The sequence below is a fragment of the Choloepus didactylus genome, chromosome X (genome assembly GCF_015220235.1).
Source record: "Choloepus didactylus isolate mChoDid1 chromosome X, mChoDid1.pri, whole genome shotgun sequence".
Classification (NCBI taxonomy): Eukaryota; Metazoa; Chordata; class Mammalia; order Pilosa; family Megalonychidae; genus Choloepus; species Choloepus didactylus.
Genome location: NC_051334.1, coordinates 116953622 through 116977956, shown reverse-complemented (window position 1 = coordinate 116977956; position 24335 = coordinate 116953622). Strand labels below are relative to the sequence as shown.

At 40.2% G+C, this 24335-nt stretch overlaps 1 protein-coding gene and 1 long non-coding RNA gene across 4 annotated transcripts in view; one reads left to right on the top strand and one right to left on the bottom strand.

Moving 5' to 3' along the window:
* The window catches only part of LOC119523093, a 164071-nt gene that overhangs the window by 27199 nt on the left and 112537 nt on the right, over positions 1-24335 (bottom strand). Inside the window, exon 1 of one of the 2 annotated variants that reach the window (XR_005214589.1) lies at positions 19289-19823. The exons of the other annotated variant lie outside the window; for it this stretch is intronic. This is a non-coding gene — a long non-coding RNA (uncharacterized LOC119523093). Of the gene's footprint in view, positions 1-19288; positions 19824-24335 lie in introns of those variants that run through there. 2 annotated transcript variants of the gene reach the window in all.
* On the top strand, positions 19273-21271 carry TCEAL4 (transcription elongation factor A like 4). 2 transcript variants are annotated; one of them, XM_037821851.1, is made up of 3 exons: positions 19273-19405; positions 19953-20025; positions 20437-21271. In XM_037821851.1, the coding sequence occupies exon 3, from the start codon at positions 20459-20461 to the stop codon at positions 21017-21019; it is 561 nt and encodes a 186-aa protein (XP_037677779.1). In that variant the 5' UTR covers positions 19273-19405; positions 19953-20025; positions 20437-20458; the 3' UTR covers positions 21020-21271. The 2 variants fall into 2 exon arrangements, with proteins under 2 accessions (XP_037677779.1, XP_037677778.1); XM_037821850.1 differs by having other exon boundaries at positions 20432-21271.

Here is a 24335-nt window from a genome sequence, read left to right as displayed (position 1 = left end):
GATTTTTGGAGTTCTGGTGAACACAGAAAGGGGAAGGGCGGAGATCAGGCCTTGAGGCGCATTTGCAAATCCCGAAGCAAGGCTGATCTCTCTGCCCTGGGCACCTTTCCTTAATGGCCCTGGTTGCTTTGTCTATTAGCATTTCAATAACCCATTAGATCTCTGAGGAGGGCCGTTTTTTTTTTTTTTTTTTTTTTAAATCCTTTTTGCTTTTTCTAAAACAATTACTCTAAGAAGCTCAATACAGAAAGCTTCAAAGAATTGAAATTTGGGCACGTCAAGTCAAGAGCAGAACTAAGAGAGCTCTGAGACAAAAGGCAATAATCCAGTGGCTGAGAAAATTCACTAAACAACACAACTTCCCAAGAAAAGGGGGGTGTCCGCTCACAGCCACCATCCTGGTAGACAGGAAACACTCCTGCCCATCGCCAGCCCCATAGCCCAGAGCTGCCCCAGACAACCCAGTGTGACGGAAGTGCTTCAAATAACAGGCACACACCACAAAACTGGGTGTGGACATTAGCCTACCCTGCAACCTCAGCTGAATGTCCCAGAGCTGGGAACGGGGAGCAGTGTGAATTAACAGAGCCCCATTCAGCCATCATTTGAGCAGACTGGGAGCCTCCCAACACAGCCCAACAGCCCAGAACTGCCCTGGGGGGACGGCACTCACCTGCGACATAGCACAGTCATCCCTCAACAGAGGACCCGGGGTGCACAGCCTGGAAGAGGGGCCCACTTGCAAGTCTCAGGAGCCATACGCCAATACCAAAGACTTGTGGGTCAGTGGCAGAGACAAACTGTGGCAGGACTGAACTGAAGGATTAGACTATTGCAGTAGCTTTAAAACTCTAGGATCATCAGGGAGATTTGATTGTTAGGGCCACCCCCCCTCCCCGACTGCCCAGAAACACGCCCCACATACAGGGCAGGCAACACCAACTACACACGCAAGCTTGGGACACCAATTGGGCCCCACAAGACTCACTCCCCCACTCACCAAAAAGGCTAAGCAGGGGAGATCTGGCTTGTGGAGAACGGGTGGCTCGTGGACGCCACCTGCTGGTTAGTTAGAGAAAGTGTACTCCACGAAGCTGTAGATCTGATAAATTAGAGATAAGGACTTCAACTGGTCTACAAACCCTAAAAGAACCCTATCAAGGTCAGCAAATGCCACGAGGCCAAAAACAACAGAAAATTATAAAGCATATGAAAAAACCAGACGATATGGATAACCCAAGCCCAAGCACCCAAATCAAAAGACCAGAAGAGACACACCTAGAGCAGCTACTCAAAGAACTAAAGATGAACAATGAGACCCTAGTACGGGATATGAAGGAAATCAAGAAGACCCTAGAAGAGCATAAAGAAGACATTGCAAGACTAAATAAAAAAATGGATGATCTTATGGAAATTAAAGAAACTGTTGACCAAATTAAAAAGATTCTGGACACTCATAGTACAAGACTAGAGGAAGTTGAACAACGAATCAGTGACCTGGAAGATGACAGAATGGAAAATGAAAACATAAAAGAAAGAATGGGGAAAAAATTGAAAAACTCGAAATGGACCTCAGGGATATGATAGATAATATGAAACGTCCGAATATAAGACTCATTGGTGTCCCAGAAGGGGAAGAAAAGGGTAAAGGTCTAGGAAGAGTATTCAAAGAAATTGTTGGGGAAAACTTCCCAAATCTTCTAAACAACATAAATACACAAATCATAAATGCTCAGCGAACTCCAAATAGAATAAATCCAAATAAACCCACTCCGAGACATATACTGATCACACTGTCAAACATAGAAGAGAAGGAGCAAGTTCTGAAAGCAGCAAGAGAAAAGCAATTCACCACATACAAAGGAAACAGCATAAGACTAAGTAGTGACTACTCAGCAGCCACCATGGAGGCGAGAAGGCAGTGGCACGATATATTTAAAATTCTGAGTGAGAGGAATTTCCAGCCAAGAATACTTTATCCAGCAAAGCTCTCCTTCAAATTTGAGGGAGAGCTTAAATTTTTCACAGACAAACAAATGCTGAGAGAATTTGCTAACAAGAGACCTGCCCTACTGGAGATACTAAAGGGAGCCCTACAGACAGAGAAACAAAGACAGGACAGAGAGACTTGGAGAAAGGTTCAGTACTAAAGAGATTCGGTATGGGTACAATAAAGGATATTAATAGAGAGAGGGAAAAATATGGCAAACATAATCCAAAGGATAAGATGGCCGATTCAAGAAATGCCTTCACGGTTTTAACATTGAATGTAAATGGATTAAACTCCCCAATTAAAAGATATAGATTCGCAGAATGGATCAAAAAAAATGAACCATCAATATGTTGCATACAAGAGACTCATCTTAGACACAGGGACACAAAGAAACTGAAAGTGAAAGGATGGAAAAAAATATTTCATGCAAGCTACAGCCAAAAGAAAGCAGGTGTAGCAATATTAATCTCAGATAAAATAGACTTCAAATGCAGGGATGTTTTGAGAGACAAAGAAGGCCACTACATACTAATAAAAGGGGCAATTCAGCAAGAAGAAATAACAATCGTAAATGTCTATGCACCCAATCAAGGTGCCACAAAATACATGAGAGAAACATTGGCAAAACTAAAGGAAGCAATTGATGTTTCCACAATAATTGTGGGAGACTTCAACACATCACTCTCTCCTATAGATAGATCAACCAGACAGAAGACCAATAAGGAAATTGAAAACCTAAACAATCTGATAAATGAATTAGATTTAACAGACATCTACAGGACATTACATCCCAAATCACCAGGATACACATACTTTTCTAGTGCTCACGGAACTTTCTCCAGAATAGATCATATGCTGGGACATAAAACAAGCCTCAATAAATTTAAAAAGATTGAAATTATTCAAAGCACATTCTCTGACCACAATGGAATACAATTAGAAGTCAATAACCATCAGAGACTTAGAAAATTCACAAATACCTGGAGGTTAAACAACACACTCCTAAACAATCAGTGGGTTAAAGAAGAAATAGCAAGAGAAATTGCTAAATATATAGAGACGAATGAAAATGAGAACACAACATACCAAAACCTATGGGATGCAGCAAAAGCAGTGCTAAGGGGGAAATTTATAGCACTAAACGCATATATTAAAAAGGAAGAAAGAGCCAAAATCAAAGAACTAATGGATCAACTGAAGAAGCTAGAAAATGAACAGCAAACCAATCCTAAACCAAGTACAAGAAAAGAAATAACAAGGATTAAAGCAGAAATAAATGACATAGAGAACAAAAAAACAATAGAAAGGATAAATATCACCAAAAGTTGGTTCTTTGAGAAGATCAACAAGATTGACAAGCCCCTAGCTAGACTGACAAAATCAAAAAGAGAGAAGACCCATATAAACAAAATAATGAATGAAAAAGGTGACATAACTGCAGATCCTGAAGAAATTAAAAAAAATTATAAGAGGATATTATGAACAACTGTATGGCAACAAACTGGATAATGTAGAAGAAATGGACAATTTCCTGGAAACATATGAACAACCTAGACTGACCAGAGAAGAAATAGAAGACCTCAACCAACCCATCACAAGCAAAGAGATCCAATCAGTCATCAAAAATCTTCCCACAAATAAATGCCCAGGGCCAGATGGCTTCACAGGGGAATTCTACCAAACTTTCCAGAAAGAACTGACACCAATTTTACTCAAACTCTTTCAAAACATTGAAAAAAATGGAACACTACCTAACTCATTTTATGAAGCTAACATCAATCTAATACCAAAACCAGGCAAAGATGCTACAAAAAAGGAAAACTACCGGCCAATCTCCCTAATGAATATAGATGCAAAAATCCTCAACAAAATACTTGCAAATCGAATCCAAAGACACATTAAAAAAATCATACACCATGACCAAGTGGGGTTCATTCCAGGCATGCAAGGATGGTTCAACATAAGAAAAACAATCAATGTATTACAACACATTAAAAACTCGAAAGGGAAAAATCAATTGATCATCTCAATAGATGCTGAAAAAGCATTTGACAAAATCCAACATCCGTTTTTGATAAAAACACTTCAAAAGGTAGGAATTGAAGGAAACTTCCTCAACATGATAAAGAGCATATATGAAAAACCCACAGCCAGCATAGTACTCAATGGTGAGAGACTGAAAGCCTTCCCTCTAAGATCAGGAACAAGACAAGGATGCCCGCTGTCACCACTGTTATTCAACATTGTGCTGGAAGTGCTAGCCAGGGCAATCCGGCAAGACAAAGAAATAAAAGGCATCCAAATTGGAAAAGAAGAAGTAAAACTGTCATTGTTTGCAGATGATATGATCTTATATCTAGAAAACCCTGAGAAATCAACGATACACCTACTAGAGCTAATAAACAAATTTAGCAAAGTAGCGGGATACAAGATTAATGCACATAAGTCAGTAATGTTTCTATATGCTAGAAATGAACAAACTGAAGAGACACTCAAGAAAAAGATACCATTTTCAATAGCAACTAAAAAAATCAAGTACCTAGGAATAAACTTAACCAAAGATGTAAAAGACCTATACAAAGAAAACTACATAACTCTACTAAAAGAAATAGAAGGGGACCTTAAAAGATGGAAAAATATTCCATGTTCATGGATAGGAAGGCTAAATGTCATTAAGATGTCAATTCTACCCAAACTCATCTACAGATTCAATGCAATCCCAATCAAAATTCCAACAACCTACTTTGCAGACTTGGAAAAGCTAGTTATCAAATTTATTTGGAAAGGGAAGATGCCTCGAATTGCTAAAGACACTTTAAAAAAGAAAAACGAAGTGGGAGGACTTACACTCCCTGACTTTGAAGCTTATTATAAAGCCACAGTTGCCAAAACAGCATGGTACTGGCACAAAGATAGACATATAGATCAATGGAATCGAATTGAGAATTCAGAGATAGACCCTCAGATCTATGGCCGACTGATCTTTGATAAGGCCCCCAAAGTCACCGAACTGAGCCATAATGGTCTTTTCAACAAATGGGGCTGGGAAAGTTGGATATGGATATCCAAAAGAATGAAAGAGGACCCCTACCTCACCCCCTACACAAAAATTAACTCAAAATGGACCAAAGATCTCAATATAAAAGAAAGTACCATTAAACTCCTAGAAGATAATGTAGGAAAACATCTTCAAGACCTTGTATTAGGAGGCCACTTCCTAGACTTTACACCCAAAGCACAAGCAACAAAAGAGAAAATAGATAAATGGGAACTCCTCAAGCTTAGAAGTTTCTGCACCTCAAAGGAATTTCTCAAAAAGGTAAAGAGGCAGCCAACTCAATGGGAAAAAATTTTTGGAAACCATGTATCTGACAAAAGACTGATATCTTGCATATACAAAGAAATCCTACAACTCAATGACAATAGTACAGACAGCCCAATTATAAAATGGGCAAAAGATATGAAAAGACAGTTCTCTGAAGAGGAAATACAAATGGCCAAGAAACACATGAAAAAATGTTCAGCTTCACTAGCTATTAGAGAGATGCAAATTAAGACCACAATGAGATACCATCTAACACCGGTTAGAATGGCTGCCATTAAACAAACAGGAAACTACAAATGCTGGAGGGGATGTGGAGAAATTGGAACTCTTATTCATTGTTGGTGGGACTGTATAATGGTTCAGCCACTCTGGAAGTCAGTCTGGCAGTTCCTTAGAAAACTAGAGATAGAGCTACCATTCGATCCAGCGATTGCACTTCTCGGGATATACCCGGAAGATCGGAAAGCAGTGACACGAACAGATATCTGCACGCCAATGTTCATAGCAGCATTATTCACAATTGCCAAGAGATGGAAACAACCCAAATGTCCATCAACAGATGAGTGGATAAATAAAATGTGGTATATACACACGATGGAATACTACGCGGCAGTAAGAAGGAACGATCTGGTGAAACATATGACAACATGGATGATACCTTGAAGACATAATGCTGAGCGAAATAAGCCAGGCACAAAAAGAGAAATATTATATGCTACCACTAATGTGAACTTTGAAAAATGTAAAACAAATGGTTTATAATGTAGAATGTAGGGGAACTAGCAGTAGAGAGCAATTAAGGAAGGGGGAACAATAATCCAAGAAGAACAGATAAGCTATTTAACGTTCTGGGGATGCCCAGAAATGACTATGGTCTGTTAATTTCTGATGGATGTAGTAGGAACAAGTTCACTGAAATGTTGCTATAGTATGTAACTTTCTTGGGGTAAAGTAGGAACATGTTGGAAGTTAAGCAGTTATCTTAGGTTAGTTGTCTTGTTCTTACTCCCTTGCTATGGTCTCTTTGAAATGTTCTTTTATTGTATGTTTGTTTTCTTTTTAACTTTTTTTTTCATACAGTTGATTTGAAAAAAGAAGGGAAAGTTAAAAAAAAGAAAAAAAGAAAAAAGACAAGATATACTTGAGGAAAATTTCCAATCCTTATAAATGACATAAATATGCAAATCAAAGATGCCCAATGAACTCCAAATATAATAAATCCAAATAAACTGACTCCAAGACATATACTGATTACATTGTCAAATGCTGAAGAGAAGGAGAAACTTCTGAAAGCAGAAACAGAGAAGTGATTCACCACATACAAGGGAAACAACATAAGACTAAGTACTGACTACTCAGCAGGCACCATGGAGGCTAGAAGGCAGTGGTATGACATATTTAAGATTCTGAAAGAGAAAAATTCTTTATCCAGCAAAGTTCTCCCTCAAAATTGAGGGAGAGTTTAAAATATTCACAGACACACAAAGGCTGAGGGAATTTGTTAACAAGAGACCTGCCCTGCAGGAAACACTAAAGGGAGGTCTACCAGCTGAGAAAAAAAAGAAAGGAGAGAGAGGTCTGGAGAAGAGTACAGAACTGAAGAATAATTAGTAAGGGTAACTTAAAGGGAAAAAAGAGCAAGGGAAAAAATAGATCTAACAACTAAAAACCAAAGGATAAGATGGCTGGTTCAAGAAATACCTTCACAGCAATAACTTTGAATGTGAATGGATCAAACTTTTCAATTAAAAGATACAGGCTGGTAGAATGGATTTTAAAATATGACCCATCAATACACTGTTTACAAGAGACTCATCTTAGACCATGTGACACAAAGAGACTGAAAGTGAAAGGATGGAAAAAAATATTCTATGAAAACTGCAATCAAAAGAAAGCTGGGGTAGCTATACTAATATCAGACAAAATAGACTTTAAATGCAAAGATGTCATAAGAGACAAAGAAGGACACTATATATTAATAAAAGGGATAATTCACCAAGAAGAAATAACAATTACAAATGTTTACGCACCCAATCAAGGAGCTCCAAAATACTCAAGACAAACATTGGTTAAACTGATGGGAGCAATAGGCATATCTACAATAACAGTGGGTGACTTCAATACACCACTCTATTCTATATAGAACAACTAGAGAAAGGACCAATAAGTAAATTGAGAACCTAAACAATATGATAAATGAATTAGACTTAACAGACATATATAGATCATTACATCCCAAAGTATCAGGATATGCATACTTCTCTAGTGCCCATGGAATGTTTTCCAGGATAGATCATATGCTGGGGCACAAAACAGGTCTTAATAAATTTTAAAAGATTGAAATTATTCAAAGCACATTCTCTGACCACAATGGAATGCAACTTGAAATTAACAACCACCAAAGAACCAGACCTTTCACAAATATATGGGGATTAAACAACACACTCCTAAACAACCAGTGGGTCAAAAAGAAATTGCAAGAGAAATTGGTAAATATCTAGAGATGAATGAAAATGAGAACACAACATATCAAAACCTGTGGGACACAGCTAAGGCAGTGCTGGGAGGGAAATTTATAGCTCTAAATGCATATATCAGAAAGCAAGAAAGAGCTAAAACTAAAGACCTAACTGAACAACTGAAGAGGCTAGAGAATGATCAGCAAAGTAACCCTAAAGCAAGTAGACAAAAAGAAATAACAAACATTAAAGCAGAAATAAATAAGTTGGAGAACAAAAAAAAACAATAGAGAGAATAAATAAAACCAAAATTGGTTTTTAGAGAAGATCAACAAGATTGACAGACCCTTAGTTAGACTGACAAAGTCAAAAAGAGAGAAGACCCAAATAAACAGAATCAGAAATGAGAAGGTGATAGTTATTTCAGATCCTGAAGAAATAACAAAAATCATAAGAGAATATTATGAACAACTGTATGCCTTTTGAAGTCTAACTTGTCTGATATTAATACAGCTACTCCCGCTTTTTTCTGGTTGTTGTTTGCATGAAATATCTTTTTCCAACCTTTCACTTTCAGTCTATGTTTGTCCTTGGGTCTAAAGTGAGTTTCTTGTAGACAGCATATAGATGGGTCCTGTTTTTTAATCCATTCTGCCAGTCTGTGTCTTTTTATTGGGGAGTTTAATCCATTTACATTTAGTGTTATTACTGTAAGGGCAGTACTTTCTACTACCATTTTGTTTTTTGGAATTTATATGTCATATCTTATTTTTTCCTCTCCTTTTACCTTTCCTGATAATCTTCATTTCTGCACTCTTCTCCAACTCTCTCTCTCCTGTCTTTTCCTATCAGCCTGTAGCACTCCCTTTAGTATTTCTTGTAGTGCCGGTATCTTATTCACAAACTCTCTCAGTGTCTGTTTGTCTGAAAATGTTTTAATCTCTCCCTCATTTTTGAAGGAAAGTTTTGCTGGATATAGAATTCTTGGTTGGCAGTTTTTCTCTTTCAGCATCTTAAATATATCATGCCACTGTCTTCTTGCCTCCATGGTTTCTGCAGAGAAATCTGTACATAGTCTTATTGACCTTCCCTTGTATGTGATGGATTGCTTTTCTCTTGCTGCTTTCAGAATCCTCTCTGTCTTTGACATTGGACAATCTGACCAGTAAGTGTCTTGGAGTGGGTCTATTGGGATCTATTCTATTTGGGGTACGTTGTACTTCTTGAATCTCTAATTTTCTGTCTTTTATAAGAGTTGGGAAATTTTCAGTGAATATGTCTTCTATTACTCTTTCTGCCCCTTTTCCCCTCTCTTCTCCTTCTGGGATACCCATAACACGTATATTTGTGCGTTTCATGTTGTCACTCAGCTCCCTTAGACCCTGCTCATATTTTTCCATTTTTTTCACCATCTGTTCTTTTGTGTGTATGAATTCGAATGACCTGTCTTCCAGTTCACTGATCCTTTCTTCTGCCTGTTCAAATCTACTGTTGTGTCCCTCCATTGTGTTTTTCACCTCCTCCATTGTGGCCTTCATTCCCATGAGTTCTGCCATTTGTTTTTTTAAGTTTATGAATTCTTCTTTATGGTCAGCCAGTGTCTTCTTTATATCCTTCAGCTCTTTTGCTATATCTTCCTTCATTTCATCAAATTTATTTAGCATTAGTTGCCTCCACTCCTGTGTCTCAGCTGAGCTATTAGTTTGTTCCTTTGGCTGGTCCATGTTTTCGTGTTTCCTGGTATGGCTTGTTATCTTAAGTTGTCTAGGCATCTGATTCTCTTGATTAGTTTATTTTGGAGCTTGTTTTCTGTCTTTTACCTAGTGGTTTTCTTGTTGGTTGGCTTTGTTTTCTGGCCTCTGTTATTCAGTTCAACTTATTCTAGACCTCTAACTTAGGTTCTATTTAGTTGATCAGAATTTTTCCCCTCTTGTTTTTTCTGTTTCTTGCTCTGCCTCTATGTAACCTTTTTGTGAGTGGGTCTTCTCAGATATGGTCGACCCTAGTCAGATTTTCCCAGTCTAGTGAGACCCAGGTCTCATTGGGAGGGTATGGAGTTTTCCTGAGAATGAGACCCTCCTATGAGGCCTTTAGAATTGGTGCTTTTCTTCTCCTGTCCAGCAGGTGGCGCTGGTCAGCCCGCAGCTCCCCCACCAGTGTAAGGAGGTATGGAACCTTTAGTTCTCCTGGTGACTCTGATGCTGTCAGGGGCGTGGCTGACTGAAGCTGGAATCTGAATTCCAGCCCCTGGGGTCTGAATTCCCGGAAGGAGGACTGCCAGTTGAGCTGGGCCTCCCTCCACTCTCCCAATCCTCAGAATTCCAGTTGTCTCTCAGGGGCACTATTCCCTTCTCTTCTCTCCTCTTTGGGGCCTCTCCAGGTAGATTCCTTGGTCAGCCTGAGTTGCCAATTAAAGACGGGGGTGGAGGCCTTCAGTAGTGAATACGGAATTCAAAGACACTGTGGGTATTCTGTCTCCCCTCAAGCCCAGCCTAGTCCCTCAACCTGGGCTTTCTGATAGAAAATAACCACATATATTACTTTTAGATTTAAAAAAAAAAAAAAAAAATAGAAAAGAAATCAAGAAAAAGAAAAAAGGGAAAAAAAAAAAAAAGAGTCTCTTTTAAACGTCTTTCCCCAGCCTGGAAGTTTTGTCAGTGTCAGAATAGAGCATTTAAAGATATGCTTTGGGCTATTGTCTGATAATTACTCTCCAACCCCTTCAGTTCCACCCCTGCCGGGGGCTATTGAAATGCAAAAAAGATAAGAGATCAGCGAGAAGCCAGAAGGGACAAAATGTAAGGGAAAAAAAAAAATGGCTTTTTTGGAGTCTGGGAATGGGTGCCCGCTTTTACGTGCCCCCACTTCTTGGAGCCCAGCCCTTCTTTAGCACCCCAGCTCCCAAAGTTAGTTAATTAATTTGTTAATTAATTCTGCAGTTGAGGCTGGTTTGAGCCTCCCTTCTTGCCCTCAGCAGATTGCTGTTTTTTGGTTTTTTTTTTCTCCCCCCTTTCAGGGAGCCGGCAGCAAGACAGTCTGTGAGGTCTGGGTGGGGAGGGGCGCCAGACCCCTGGTCCCGGGAACTTACAATGTTCGCTGCGATCTCAGCTTTTCCTCCAATTCCAAACTTGTGTCCAATGTGTGACTGGTTACTGGAGACCCCGAAAACACTGTTTCATATAGTTCTTGGGTAATTGCCAGCTGCTCTAGGGGAGAGACGAAATTCTGCTCCTCACCACTCTGCCATCTTGCCCCGCCTCCTGAACTGTATGACAACAAGCTAGATAATTTAGAAGAGATGGATAATTTCCTAGAAACACATGAACAACCTTGACTAACTCAAGGAAACATAGAAGACCTGAACAAACCAATCAAAAGCAAAGAGGTCCAATCAGTCATCAAAAATCCACCTACAAATAAAAGTCCAAGGCAAGATGGCTTCACAGGGGAATTTTACCAAACTTTCCAAAAAGAATTGACACCATTCCTGCTCAAACTCCATAAAAAAATTGAAGAAAAAAGAATACTACCTAACTCATTTTATGAAGCTAATATCACTCTGATACCCAAACCAGATAAAGACACTACAGAAAAGGAAAACTATAGGCCAATCTCCCTGTTGACTATTGATGCAAAAACCCTAAACAAAAATGCAAATCAAATCCAAAGGCACATTAAAAGAATTATATACCACGACCAAGTGGGGTTCATTCCAGGCATGCAAGGGTGTTTCAACATAAGAAAATTAATGTAATTCAACACATTAACAAATCAAAAGGGAAAAATCAAAGGATCAATCTTGATAGATGCTGAAAAAGCATTTGACAAAATTCAACATCCCTTTCTGATAAAAACACTGCAAAACATAGGAATTGAAGGAACTTTCCTCAATATGATAAAGGGCATATATGAAAAACCCACAGCCAGCATAGTACTCAACGGAGAGAGGCTGAAAGACTTCCGCCTAAGATTGGGAACAAGACAAGGATGACCACTGTCACCTCTATTATTCAACAGTGTGCTGGAAGTTCTTGCCAGAGCCATTCACCAAGACAAAGATATAAAAGGTATCCAAACTGGAAAGGAAGAAGTAAAACTTTCATTATTCGCAGATGATATGATCTCATATTTGAAAAATCCTGAGAATTCGACCATAAAGCTAACTGAGCTAATAAACAAATTCAGCACAGTGGCAGGATATAAGAGTAATTCACACAAGTTGGTAATTCCTATACACTAGTAATGACCTAACTGAAGAGGCAATCAAAAAAATTCTATTCACAATAGCAACTAAAAAAATCAAGTACCTAGGAATAAACTTAACCAAGGACATAAAAGATCTCTACACAGAAAATTTACAAAATTTTGCTAAAAGAAATTTTTAAAAAGGACCTAAATAGGTGGAAAAATATTCTGTGCTCACTGTTAAAAAAGCTGAAAAAGAGTTCAGACTTCAATTAGGCATATGAATGAAGCAGATCTGGTTAGGACTATGGCAAATTGGGCCAAAGGGTAAAGGACGATACTGACTGTGTGTGTTTGTTTGTTTGTTTGTTTTGAAAAAAAGCAATAGCCACAAGTTTATTAACATTGATAATTAAAATAAGCTCTGCCCCGGCCAGGCAGCCCTTGCTGAAATGAATCCCATTATCCCTCTAATAACTGCACGGGGCTCAATTTGATGCCACCCAGGGGGTAGAGAGACCTCAATACTGGTCACCTCTCTGCCAGCTTCCAGAGCTGAAGATTTTCTGGATCACTGATAACTATTACAAAGGAAATGCAAACATCCCGTGCCTCCCTGGCAGCTCCTCCAACTCCACTTAAATCCATCCATCTGAAGCGCTGTGAGAAGGGGAGGTTCAAGAGAATTACATGCCACTCTGATCCGGGTGCCTTTTTAAAATAGCTGCTGAATGGAATTTTCAAAGGTGTTTCTACATTTCTGGGACTGAAGGTCATCAGGTGCATCGGAAGGAAGTCGGAGGTCCTGCCTGGGAATCGGCATGGAGCCTTGCCTTCTTTCTCAGACCTTGCTTATATTATCAAATATTTTTAGATGCCCAGTGCCAGAAGGAGAGCTGCCCTTGAACTCGAGTGCATCCAGTCTAAGCAGGAAGACAAGGCTCTACCAAGGTAAAACAATCAGAAAACAATCCATGGCTCAGTGTGCAAGGAGAATGCAGAGAAAGGAAAGCTGGGGTAGTCAGGGGAGAACTCCCAGAGGACCTGGAGCTCAGGTAAATGAAAGGCAGAGGAAACCACATGAACAAAAACTTACTGACATGAGACACTTCAAGGAATAGGGACGAGACCAACCAGGCAGCAGTCAGTGTTTGAACTGAGACCAAACAGACAGAAAGGTTGGGTGGGTAGAGGAAGTAGCCCCAGGAAGACCGGGTGGTGGAGTTTGGATTTAATTCTGGATTTAAAGGGAATCATTGTAGGTTTCAGAAAAGAGAAGTCATCTGATTAAACATTTGATATAATTTTGTGTTGACTTTGCTTTATGCTAAAAAAATTTGAATTTTAAACTTTAATTCACTAAATTTCATGGATTTCATTCACTTTACATCCACAACTACTTACCTCAGAAGGGCCTTTATGCTTCCCAAAAATCCTACTTTCCTTCCTTGGTCCATTCACTCCATCACATTCTGGTTGACTATTTTGCCCCTTCTTTTCTTTCCTCAAACTTTCAGCACCTCTGCTTCTGTCCGCCTACTCCCAGCAGCTGACCTTACTTCCTAACCCTGTTCCTACACTTCTCCCCACCTGCCTGCAGGTGCCTGTAAGCTCTGTCTCCTTCCCTTTTTAAAATTCAGTTTTACTGAGATATATTCACATATCATACAGTCATCCGTGGTGTACAATCAACTGTTCACTGTACCATCATATAGTTGTGCATTCATCACCCCAATCTATTTTTTGAACATTTTCCTTACACCAGAAAAAGTAAAAATAAGAATTAAAAAAAAAACATCTAAATCCCCCCCACCCTATTTTTCATTTAGTTTTTGTCCCCATTTTTCTACTCACCCATCCACACACAGAACAAAGGGAGTGTGATCCACAAGTCTTTCACAATCACACTATCACCCCTTGTAAGCTACATTGCTATACAATCGTCTTCAAGAGTCAAGGCTACTGGGTTGCAGTTTGATAGTTTCCGGGATTTACTTCTAGCTATTCCAATACCTTAAAACCTAAAAAGGGTTATCTATATACTGCATAAAAGTGCCCACCAGAGTGACCTCTCGACTCCATTTGGAATCTCTCAGCCACTGAAACTTTATTTTGTTTCATTTTGCATCCCCCTTTTAGACAAGAAGATGTTCTCAATCCCACGATGTCGGATCCAGATTCATCCTTGGGAGCCATATCCTGCGTTGCCAGGGAGATTTACACCCCTGGTCACACGTAGTGGGGAGTGCAGTGAGTTCACCTGCCAAGGTGGCCCAGTGAGAGAGAGAGAGGGCCGCATCTGAGCAACAGAGAGGCACTCAAGGGGTAACTCTTAGGCACAATTATAAGCAGTTTTAGCCTCTCCTTTGCAGTAACGAGCTCCATAAGGGCAAGCACTAAGATAGGGAGCTCGGTATACCAAACCGCCAGTCCTTGATGTTTGTGAGAACATCAGCAACAATCCAGGTGAGGAAGTCCAACACTTCTGCATTTTTCCCCAGCTCCTCAGGGGGGGCCTGCATATATATCTTTATTCTCTGCCCAAATTACTTTGGGATGTGTTGCTATTTCATACTAACCTGTACAAACCTACCAGGTCTCACTTCCTATTCAAAGTTCCATGTAATTATGGTATTTGAACTGACTGTTTTAAAACATCAACTTCCACGTGAGACCAAGGGAAGAGATGTTTATTTGTTGCAGGATCTATATTTTCTAAACAACTTAACTTGTACAGTTTGTTCAAGCTTTACCTAAATATGCCAAATGACCACAATATGATAAGCACAAGTCAACAGTAGTCCCAAAACCTTAGAGAAGACCCGGATCCCTATCTGAGACTCTATAAAAGTTTCACTCACGACATTTATTCTTCAGAAACTTAGATCCTTCAGAGTGCTCCTATGCCAGCTAAGTCCCAAAACCCAGAGGCAATACCCTCTCCAAGAACATCAACTACATGTGCCCCCTTTGCTCATAAAGTTGACACCCCTTTTCAACATGAACAGGTTAGAGTGGTCGCTGCCTAGACATCCCTGAAGATCAGGAAAATGATTAAACTAGAGGAAGGGGTAGCAGCAGACAAGATGGAACTTAACAAAGGATTATGAATACTGAATCTTTACATAATTTTCTTTTTTTGTAATTGCTAGGGTATTAGAATAGCTAGAAGGAAAGAATTGAAATGGTGGAACTGTAACCCATAGCATCCTTTGAAATTTGTTCTATAGCTACTTATTAAATTGTAGTCTGAATGCTATACCTTTTTGTATATATGTTATATTTCACAATAAGGAAATAACTGAAACTATGGTACTATAACTCATAACAACTTTAGAAATTCCTATATATCTACTTTTTAAATCATACTTTGAAAGATATTACCTCTTTGTATATGTTATATGTCATAATAAGGAAATAACTGAAACTGTGGAACCATAACCTATAATATTCTTTGAAATTTGCTCTCTAACTACTTGTTAAAGTGCACTTGGAAAGTTATTATTTCTATGTAAATATATTATTTCTAAAATAAAAAGTATGATAAAAAAAAACCACAGTGAGATATCACTACATAATACCTAACAGAATGGCTGAAATCTATTAAACATAAAACCACAACAAACTCAATACTGAGCACTGGTAAGGATGTAGAGCAACTGGAGGTCTCATACACTGATGGTGGGAATGCGAAAATAGTTCAGCCACTCTAGAAAAGTTTGGTAGTTTCTTATAAAGTTAAACATACATTTACGATATGACCCAGAAATTTCACTCCTAAGTATTTACATGAGAGAAATGAAAACTTACGTTAATGCAAAAACCTGTAATAGAATATTTATGGGGGTTTATTAATTATCGCCAAGAACTAGAAACAACTCAAACATACATCTGGAGAAAGAATAAACTGTAGTACATCCAGACAATGGAATACTACTCAGTAACAAAAAAGGGGAGCAAACTACTGACACACACAACAACATGGTTGAATCTCAAATACCTCATGCTAAGTGAAAGGAGCCTAACTCACAAGGTTAAACATGGTACTATACCATTCACATAACAGTTTGTTGTGGGCAGCCAACTCAGCACCCGGCAGTCGGCCTAGTGGCACGGTCCCTGGGCCTTCAGTACATGTCGTGGTGACTGTTCTGCAAGGCGGAGCGTCGAGTGGTGCCTATGACTCCTGCCTAAAAGGAATTTGTTTCTTATGCTGTTTCTTATATGTTTCTTATATTCATACTGCTTCTTTTTCTCATTTGGTGTCTTTTGGGCTCTGTGATGGTAACATGTTCCCACACCTAGCTACTTTAATGAGCCAGCAGCTTACCCTGCATTAGCTTCAGAGTAGTGAAAATGCCTGCTCCTTTCTTAGAAAACAATAGGTCACCCTTTCTGCTCAAAATCCCCCTTCCCAAGCTTTGAAAGAGTTAGCTAGAAGAAATAAAAAGGTAATGATTAACAGACTCTAAAACATGAACACAAAAAATAGTTATAGGTTGCTTGGTACTAAATAATAGGAACTGTTATGCCTGTGCCCAAACACTGTGTCTTGCTACGCTTCAAGGAATCTGTCCCTGCAAACCCATTGATCACTGTGTAAGAATAAATAATGTCTGAAATTTAGCCAAACTATTCTAGTATTGTATGCCTAAATGCTAGTGTGTATGTTATAGAAAATTATAAAAATAAAGCTCTGATGCTCTGCTTGGTCGGAGATTTCATCTTCGTACCCAGACACAACAAGGTGTCTGTCTCGTTTCTTCGCCGACTCCAGCTCCCCTATCAGGACCCTGCCCGTTGCTGAGGGTTAGGCCAGCCCTCGGCAGTTTGTCAAAGACAAAATTATAAGAATGGAATATACATCAGTGGCTGTTAGGGTTTAGAGTTGGAGTAGGGGTTCACTACAAAGGGGCAACAAGAAAATTTTTATGGCTGATAGAACCCGGTATCTTGTTTTTGATGTTGCTTACACAACTATATACATCGTCAAAATTAAAAAAAATGCATCCAAAGTAGTGAATGTTAATGAATATAAATTAAAAAGTGAAAATTTTAAAGGAACTGAAAATAATAATAATAACAATAATTGAGGGAGCATGGAAAGTGGTTGGGGGTATAGATGAAACAAAAAATGGCAGAATGTTGCTAACTGTTGGAGTTAGGTAATGGTTGCATGGGGGATTATTATATTATTGTGTTTATTTTGCATACTTCTTACATTTTTCACAATAAATTTTTAAATTAAAATTTTAAAATCATATCAGAATACTTGGAGGTGGGACCTGGGCATCAATACTTTTTAAAACTCTTCAGGTGATTTCAGTGTGCAGCCAAAGTTCAGAATCATTGTTCTACATTGAACTCCTAGGTCATCTCATCCACAACCATGTCTTCAGTTACCATCCACATTCAGATGATTTCTATCTCCAGCCTGGATCTCCACATTTCTACCTTAAGTCAAGTTCTCTTCTCTGAGCTCCAAATCTACATACCCAACTGCCTATATAATATCTTCTGTGGTATTTGTTATAGCAGCCCTGGAAAACCAAGACAGGTATGTTAGTGGGCTCTCTCCTGGTTTATTCCTCTTACTTTGCTTATTTCAGTTGTACACTAAGTTAAGATTGTAGTTTTATAAATCATACTGTTTCCTTGAAGTTCTCTCATCAGGGATAAATGAAAGCCCACCAGATTAGGAAAAGTAGCTAGTACAGTTGCTGGCATATGGGTGGCACTCTTGAGAGGACAATAGCACATCTGTATGTTTGTCCTTTGTGTCCTGCCACTCAAAGTAACTTGGGATGATGGCAAGTTAATAAATAATGATTTTCACTATGTACTGAGTGCCCAATATGTAAGGTTTAATTATTATATTAAACCAACCACCAAGAGATAATCAGGGTACATAAATGTAGTAATAACATTATGTAACTAAAACTCTATTGATGGACACTGTGATGTCCCCATTTTTTTCTATTATAGACTAAGCCAACTGAATCTTTATTATAGTCACAGTACCAGCAAAGAAGAAATGCTCAATAAATAATTATTATGGAAATTTTTAAAATATGTAAATCCTTGTAAGATTACATTTTAGTACTTTATTAATTATCTCCTTGGGTAAATATCAGAAGTGGCATTAATGGGTCAAAGACCAACTATTTTATTTTATAACTATTTATAAAGTTGTCCTTCAGAAAATTTACACCAATATACTTAGTCAACAAGAGCAGGGTAGAATGGATGTGTCCCCAATCCCTCAACACATGCAGTTATAAATTTTCTTGTAGTCAAATCTATCCAAGTTTCCCTTAATTGTTCATCGCTTTGTTATTACATATTTAAAGGTCTCCCACACCACAAGCTTATGTGGAAATAAATGAAGACCACCTAAATGAGAATAGAGGCTATTTATTCAGGGCTTGCTGTAGCAAGGAAGTCAGCTACCATCACTTGTTATTTGGCAGAAACTCCAAGGCAAGCAGGAGAGTGGGGTTGCCTTTACAGTAAAAAAAGGGAGACGACTTCAGCTCTGCTCTGACTAGAGGTTGTTGGCATAGGGAAGCTGGAGGATGGCTAACTGGAAGCAGGGCATTTTATGTGATCGGTTTGAGGAGCATATTTGGCTTTTTCTGGTTGGTCCTGAGTTGGAAACAGGGCAAAAAAAAAGGTGGGGGGGGGGGACTGGCAGCCTTAAGTCCTGAACATTGCTTGCTGTAAAACGCTGCAATTTGGCTTCCTGAGCTGGCAGTGCAGAGGTCGGGGGTGCCTAGTTTTGTCACATATGATCTGGCCATTGTCCAGATCTTCTCACTTTATTTATTCAGTCTTCTCACTTTGGAAAAATTAATCTTTCTTTTATTCTGCTTCAATTATAATTTGATGTCTTGGTTCTAAGTATTTAAGTCATCAGAAAATTTATGTTTTTGTCAGGAAAAAGAATTTCATTTGTTTTCGAAAAGTTTTCCTAAGTTGTTCTCTAAATGAAGTGCAATATTCTATTATTTGTACAATATTTTTATATCTGGCCATTTAAGTTCCCATTTTTCCAATTTCATTGTGTGGGTCCATGTCCTTTCAACGGAATTTAAGAGCAACATTGCCAAGCCCTTTTCCCCGAAGCGAACAATCGATTAGAAAAAAAAAGCCTCTGAGGTTTTCGTTAAAATTCTTTCTTTGACTAACTTGTCAGGAAGAGGAAAAGGACAAAACTGCCTAGGAACGTGAGGGGGCACAGGTTCAAGGGGGAGGCGGACCCAGGCACGCGCCGGCTCGTGGGCGGGGCGGGGCGGGGGCGGAGCTCCCAGGGACGCGCGCACTCACGTGACGTGCCTGGCTGCGACGTAGGCTCCAGTCCTCAAGCTCGCCCTTCCCGCTGTGGGCCTAAACGCTGACCGCTGGCGTCCCTGGACTCTTCATTGTTGCTTCAGGTTCTTTCAGGTCAGCGTGAAGGCTTTCGTCGCTTCCTGCGGAACTGGAATGAGGGAGGGAGGACGGGTACGGATGGGGAGAGTTCGAGGAAAGGTAGCCCAAATGTAGATAGAGCAGACGGTGAGAAACCGGCTTGGGGGGCGGGTGCAGCGGCCATTGGGCGGAGGCGGGGGTACCCGGGCCAGCTTTCTCTGCACCCCCTCCTCTCTGCTTTCCGTCCATTTTGGAGCCGGAAATTGTAGGCTGGGGACGCTTCAGCAGTGCGACAGTGGAAATAACCCCCCCACCACCACTCCGGGCCTAGAGAGAAAAGTCTACCTCGAGGGTAGGAAGGCAAGTTGCCTCCGGGAGAGGGGCTCAAAGAGACCCACACAGAGTATGGAAAGAATCCAGATCTAGCGCCAGAAAAGAGATGGCGGCTGGGGGGGGGGGGGGTGCGGAGGAGGTGGAGAAAAGAAACGTTGGGTGGAGAGACCCGGATTCAGGAAAGGAACCCGTGACCCTGTGTGTCCACTGAGTGCGCGGTCCCTGCTCCTGTCTCCTCTCTTGTCTGCAGGCCTGCGCATCTGTTGTTTCTGACACTCTTCAAGGTTAGAAAAAGAATAGAAACTTGCTCAGAATCTTTGCAGGTCAGTGAGGGCGGTGGGGGGGTGGGCTGGACGGGCACCAAGGGGTGGAGTGGTGGTGAGTGTGGAGGGCAAGAGCTGGGCAGAATTTGGGGGCCTCACTGCCCACCCCCCTCCCCAACACACACACACGCACACACCTTCCCACGCTGGGAGTAGAGATAGATGGTGGCAGGGCCTGCTAGGGAAATGGTTGGCTTTGGTGTGTGGGGAAAACGGCGGGGGTAAGGTGCAGGCAGAAGGCACATTTGGAGGGCCCAGCAGGCTTAGGGAAACCCTGACTTGAGTCAAGATGCAAGTGACATCAGGACCTGCGTTCCAACCCTGTGTCCTCAGTCTCCCTTGTCTCCTCTTTGTCTCCTCCTCCCCTCCCTTGCCCCCACCTCTCCTGCCTCTCCCCACCCCCCAGGACAGGACAAGGAGGGGAAATCTCAACATGGAAAAACTCTACAATGAAAATGAAATAAAGCCTGAAAAACAAGGAAAGATGAAAAACGAAGAACAGCCACAGGATGAGGGAAAGCCAGAAATAGCTTGTACTCTGGAAAACAAGGAAATATTAGAAAATGAGGGAAAGACAGAAAATAGGAAAAAGAGAGAAGATAAGGAAATGCTAAATGACAAGGAAAATCCAGAGAAGGAGGGAAAGACAAAAGAAGTAACTCCAGAGAGCAAAACAGGGGCTGTAGGAAAGCGCCCAGCTGAGGATGATGTACCCAGAAAAGCAAAACGAAAAACCAACAAAGGGCTGGCTGAGTACCTCAAGGAATATAAGGAGGCCATACATGATATGCATTTTAGCAATGAAGAGATGATAAGAGAATTTGATGAGATGGCTAGGGTGGAGGATGAGGTGAAAAAAACCAAACAGAAATTGGGGGGATTTATGTGGATGCAAACAAGTTTACAGAACCCTTTCCACCCAAGGGGCCCAAGGGAGCTCAGGGGTGGCTGTAGGGCCCCACAAAGGGGCTTTGAAGATATTCCTTATGTGTAGTGCTTTTGGGCTTCACTTTGACTGATTAGATCATTGCCAACTCTGCTTTCTTGTTGCATTTCCCTGGAAAGCATTTGCTAGGCTCTGCAGTTTAACCTTATGCTGATACTTTGCTTTAGGTGTTCCTCCCATTACCAGCAGGCTTTTGACTCAACTGCAGCAGTCTGTTTCAGTAGGAGATTTTCATCCATTGCATGGAAAAAATGTTTATGGTGCAGTGTTAAATTAAAAAAACTAGTTTGCAGAACCATATATACAGCATCAGTCCTTTTTTATAAAACTACAAAGATATTTACCTAGTAAACTATGCAAAGAAAAAACCAAAAGCTCTGTACTTGAAAAGATTAATAGTGGTTATCTGTGGGTGATTTTTTTTTGTTTCATTGTTGTTCATCTGTCCATTTTTTTCCTTAAAAAAACAGACTGCTTTTGTCATGACAATAATAAAAGATAAAAAGATAGGAAAACAATACATAAGCATCAAAAGAACTGTTCAGTGAGCTTATGAAGGCATTGGAGACATTTAGAATTCTTATTGTCAGAATTTCAAATGATCAGTAAAATTCAACATTAACTCTGGGACTCAAAGTGGTAGGAATCAACCTGGCAGTTATTACAGATCCATTGCTGTAAGGACTGGTCTTGTCATCTGTGAAATGGGGATGCTACTTGCCTCCCAGGGCTGCAGATGTCAGATGAAGTACTGAGTGTGTGAGCCATGTTAGGCTGACTCCTACCCTCTCCCCTGTACTGGCAGAACCAGGACCCCATCTGACATTTGGAGGAAGGCTGAGGGAGGTCTCACTTATACCCAGGAATAAGTCCAGGCAGCTGAGAGGTGGGTGCCACCCTCCCCTAGGTACTGCCATGTCTGCTAGGCACTGTGCACCTGTACCTTCCTAAGACCTTCACTGCTGCTGCTGGGAAGAAACCATGGTAGTCTAAAGCACCAGTGTCCCAACAGAAGGGTAGAGAATCCCTCTCTGCCTACAGTAGAGTTACATTAACCCAGGTGGTTAGTACCCAGTTGTCACTTGGGTCGTGATATTTTTCACAGTTCTTTAAAAATACTCCTTTCCATGTCTTTTTGTTGGTTTGTATGTGTGTGTTTGCATACAGCGATCTCCACTAGATTCAGCTACTGGACTCTGCTCCAGGAGAACAAAATGAATGACTAGATGCTGTGCTATTCCCACCTGTTAAATTTCTTTTCTGCTGACATTTTTTTCCTTAGAAGGAGTTCCCTCCCAGGAAATTCCCTGTTAGGCCTTGCCATACCATTTTTAAAAATTCAGTTTTATTGAGATATATTCACATACCATACAGTCATCCTTGGTGTACAATCAGCTGTTCACAGTACCATCATATAGTTGTGCATTCATCACCCCAATCTATTTTTGAACGTTTTCCTTGCACCAGAAAGAATCAGAATAAGAATAAAAAGTAAAAATAAAAAAGAACACCCAAATCACCCCCCATCTCATCCTATTTTTCATTTAGTTTTTGTCCCCAGTTTTCTACTCATCCATCCATACACTGGATAAAGGGAGTGTGATCCACAAGGTTTTCACAATCACACTGTCACCCCTTGTAATCCTCATTATACAATCATCTTCAAGAGTCAAGGCTACTGGCTTGCAGTTTGGTAGTTTCAGGTATTTACTTCTTAGCTATTCCAGTACATTAAAACCTAAGAAGGGTTATCTATATAGTGCATAGGAATGTCCACCAGAGTGACCTCTCAACTCCATTTGAAATCTCTCAGCCACAAACTATTTCGTCTCATTTTGCATCCCCCTTTTGGTCAGGAAGATGTTCTCAATCTCATGATGCCAGGTCCAGATTCATCCCCGGGAGTCATATCCTGTGTTGCCAGGGAGATTTACACCCCTGGAAGTCAGGTCCCACGTAGGGGGGAGGGCAGTGAGATCACCTGCCAAGGTGGCTTAGTTAGAGAGGGCCACATCTGAGCAACAAAGAGGGACTCAGGGGGAGACTCTTAGGCACAATTATAAGCAGGTTTAGCCTCTCCTTTGCAGTAACAAGCTTCATAGGGGCAAGCCCCAAGACAGAGGGCTCAGCATGTCAAGCTGTCAGTCCCCAGTGTTTGTGAGAACGTCATCAACAATCCAGGTGAGGAAGTCCAAAACCTCCACATCCTCCCCCAGCTCCTCAGGGGGGCCCCGAATATATATTTTTATTCTCCACCCAAATTACTTTGGGATGTGTTGCTATTTCATTCTAACCTGTATAGACCTACCATATCTCACTTGCTATTCAAGGTTCCATGTGCCATACCATTTTTAACAGACCCATCTACCTATGCAGTTTATTATTCCTGGCTCTTCATTTGCCTTTTAAATTTTCTTAGAGTGTTTTACTTAAATAAACTTTTATTTTAAAAGTTTTAGATGTACAGAATTATCACAAAGATAGTACAGTTTCCATATACCCCATATCTATTATCCCCATTATTAACATTAGTATGGTACATATTGTCACAATGAACCAATATCGATACATTACTGTTTACTAACTCCATACTTTTTTTCAGATTTCCTCAGTTTTTCCCCACTGTCCTTTTTATGTTCCACAAGCCCATCCAGGTCATCATATCCAGGGTACATACCATCAGTATGACATCAGTGTTAGAAGATCTAACACCTGACTGAGGTAGTGTTTGTCAGGTTTCTCCATTGTAAAGTTACTCTTTTATTTTTCCCTTTCCATACTGTCCCCTTTGGAAGAAATTCTCTATTCACAGCCTGCACTTACAGAGTGGGGAGTTATGCTCTACTTCCTTAAGGACAGACTATCTAAAAAAATTATTTGGAATTCTTCTGCCTAGGATATATGTGTCTTCTCATCTATTTAGGTATTCGATATTTACTTAACACCAGTATAGACTCAAATTTGGGTTATATACTTGAACACATAATCCAATACTACTTTAAATTGCTCCGCTTAGGGCCATTGGGAGCTCTTTTAGCATTCCTTTGATGTAGTTCCATAATTGTGGGTTTTTATTTTATTTTAGTACTTTATTACTTTCTGGCCATCCGAGATGCTCCAGCTTTATCTTGTATATTTCCTGCCCCAGGCCTAAGCCCTGGTACCTTTTACTGGAAGATAATATCAAAAAAAAAAAAAAAAAACAAGATCTGGGTACTAGGTATATTCATTGCTACTGGGGTGTCATTTCTTCTCAGCCCTCTCAGCTAACAGAGAAAGGAGATACATGTGTGTATAATGACTCATGGCCTACATAAAGCATCTGGTCCCATGGGGGGCACATGGCAAGCACTCAGTAATGGTG

Bases quoted from the DNA above. Each gene is read 5' to 3' on its own strand.
- TCEAL4 (XM_037821851.1), top strand. From the start codon at position 20,459: ATGGAAAAACTCTACAATGAAAATGAAATAAAGCCTGAAAAACAAGGA.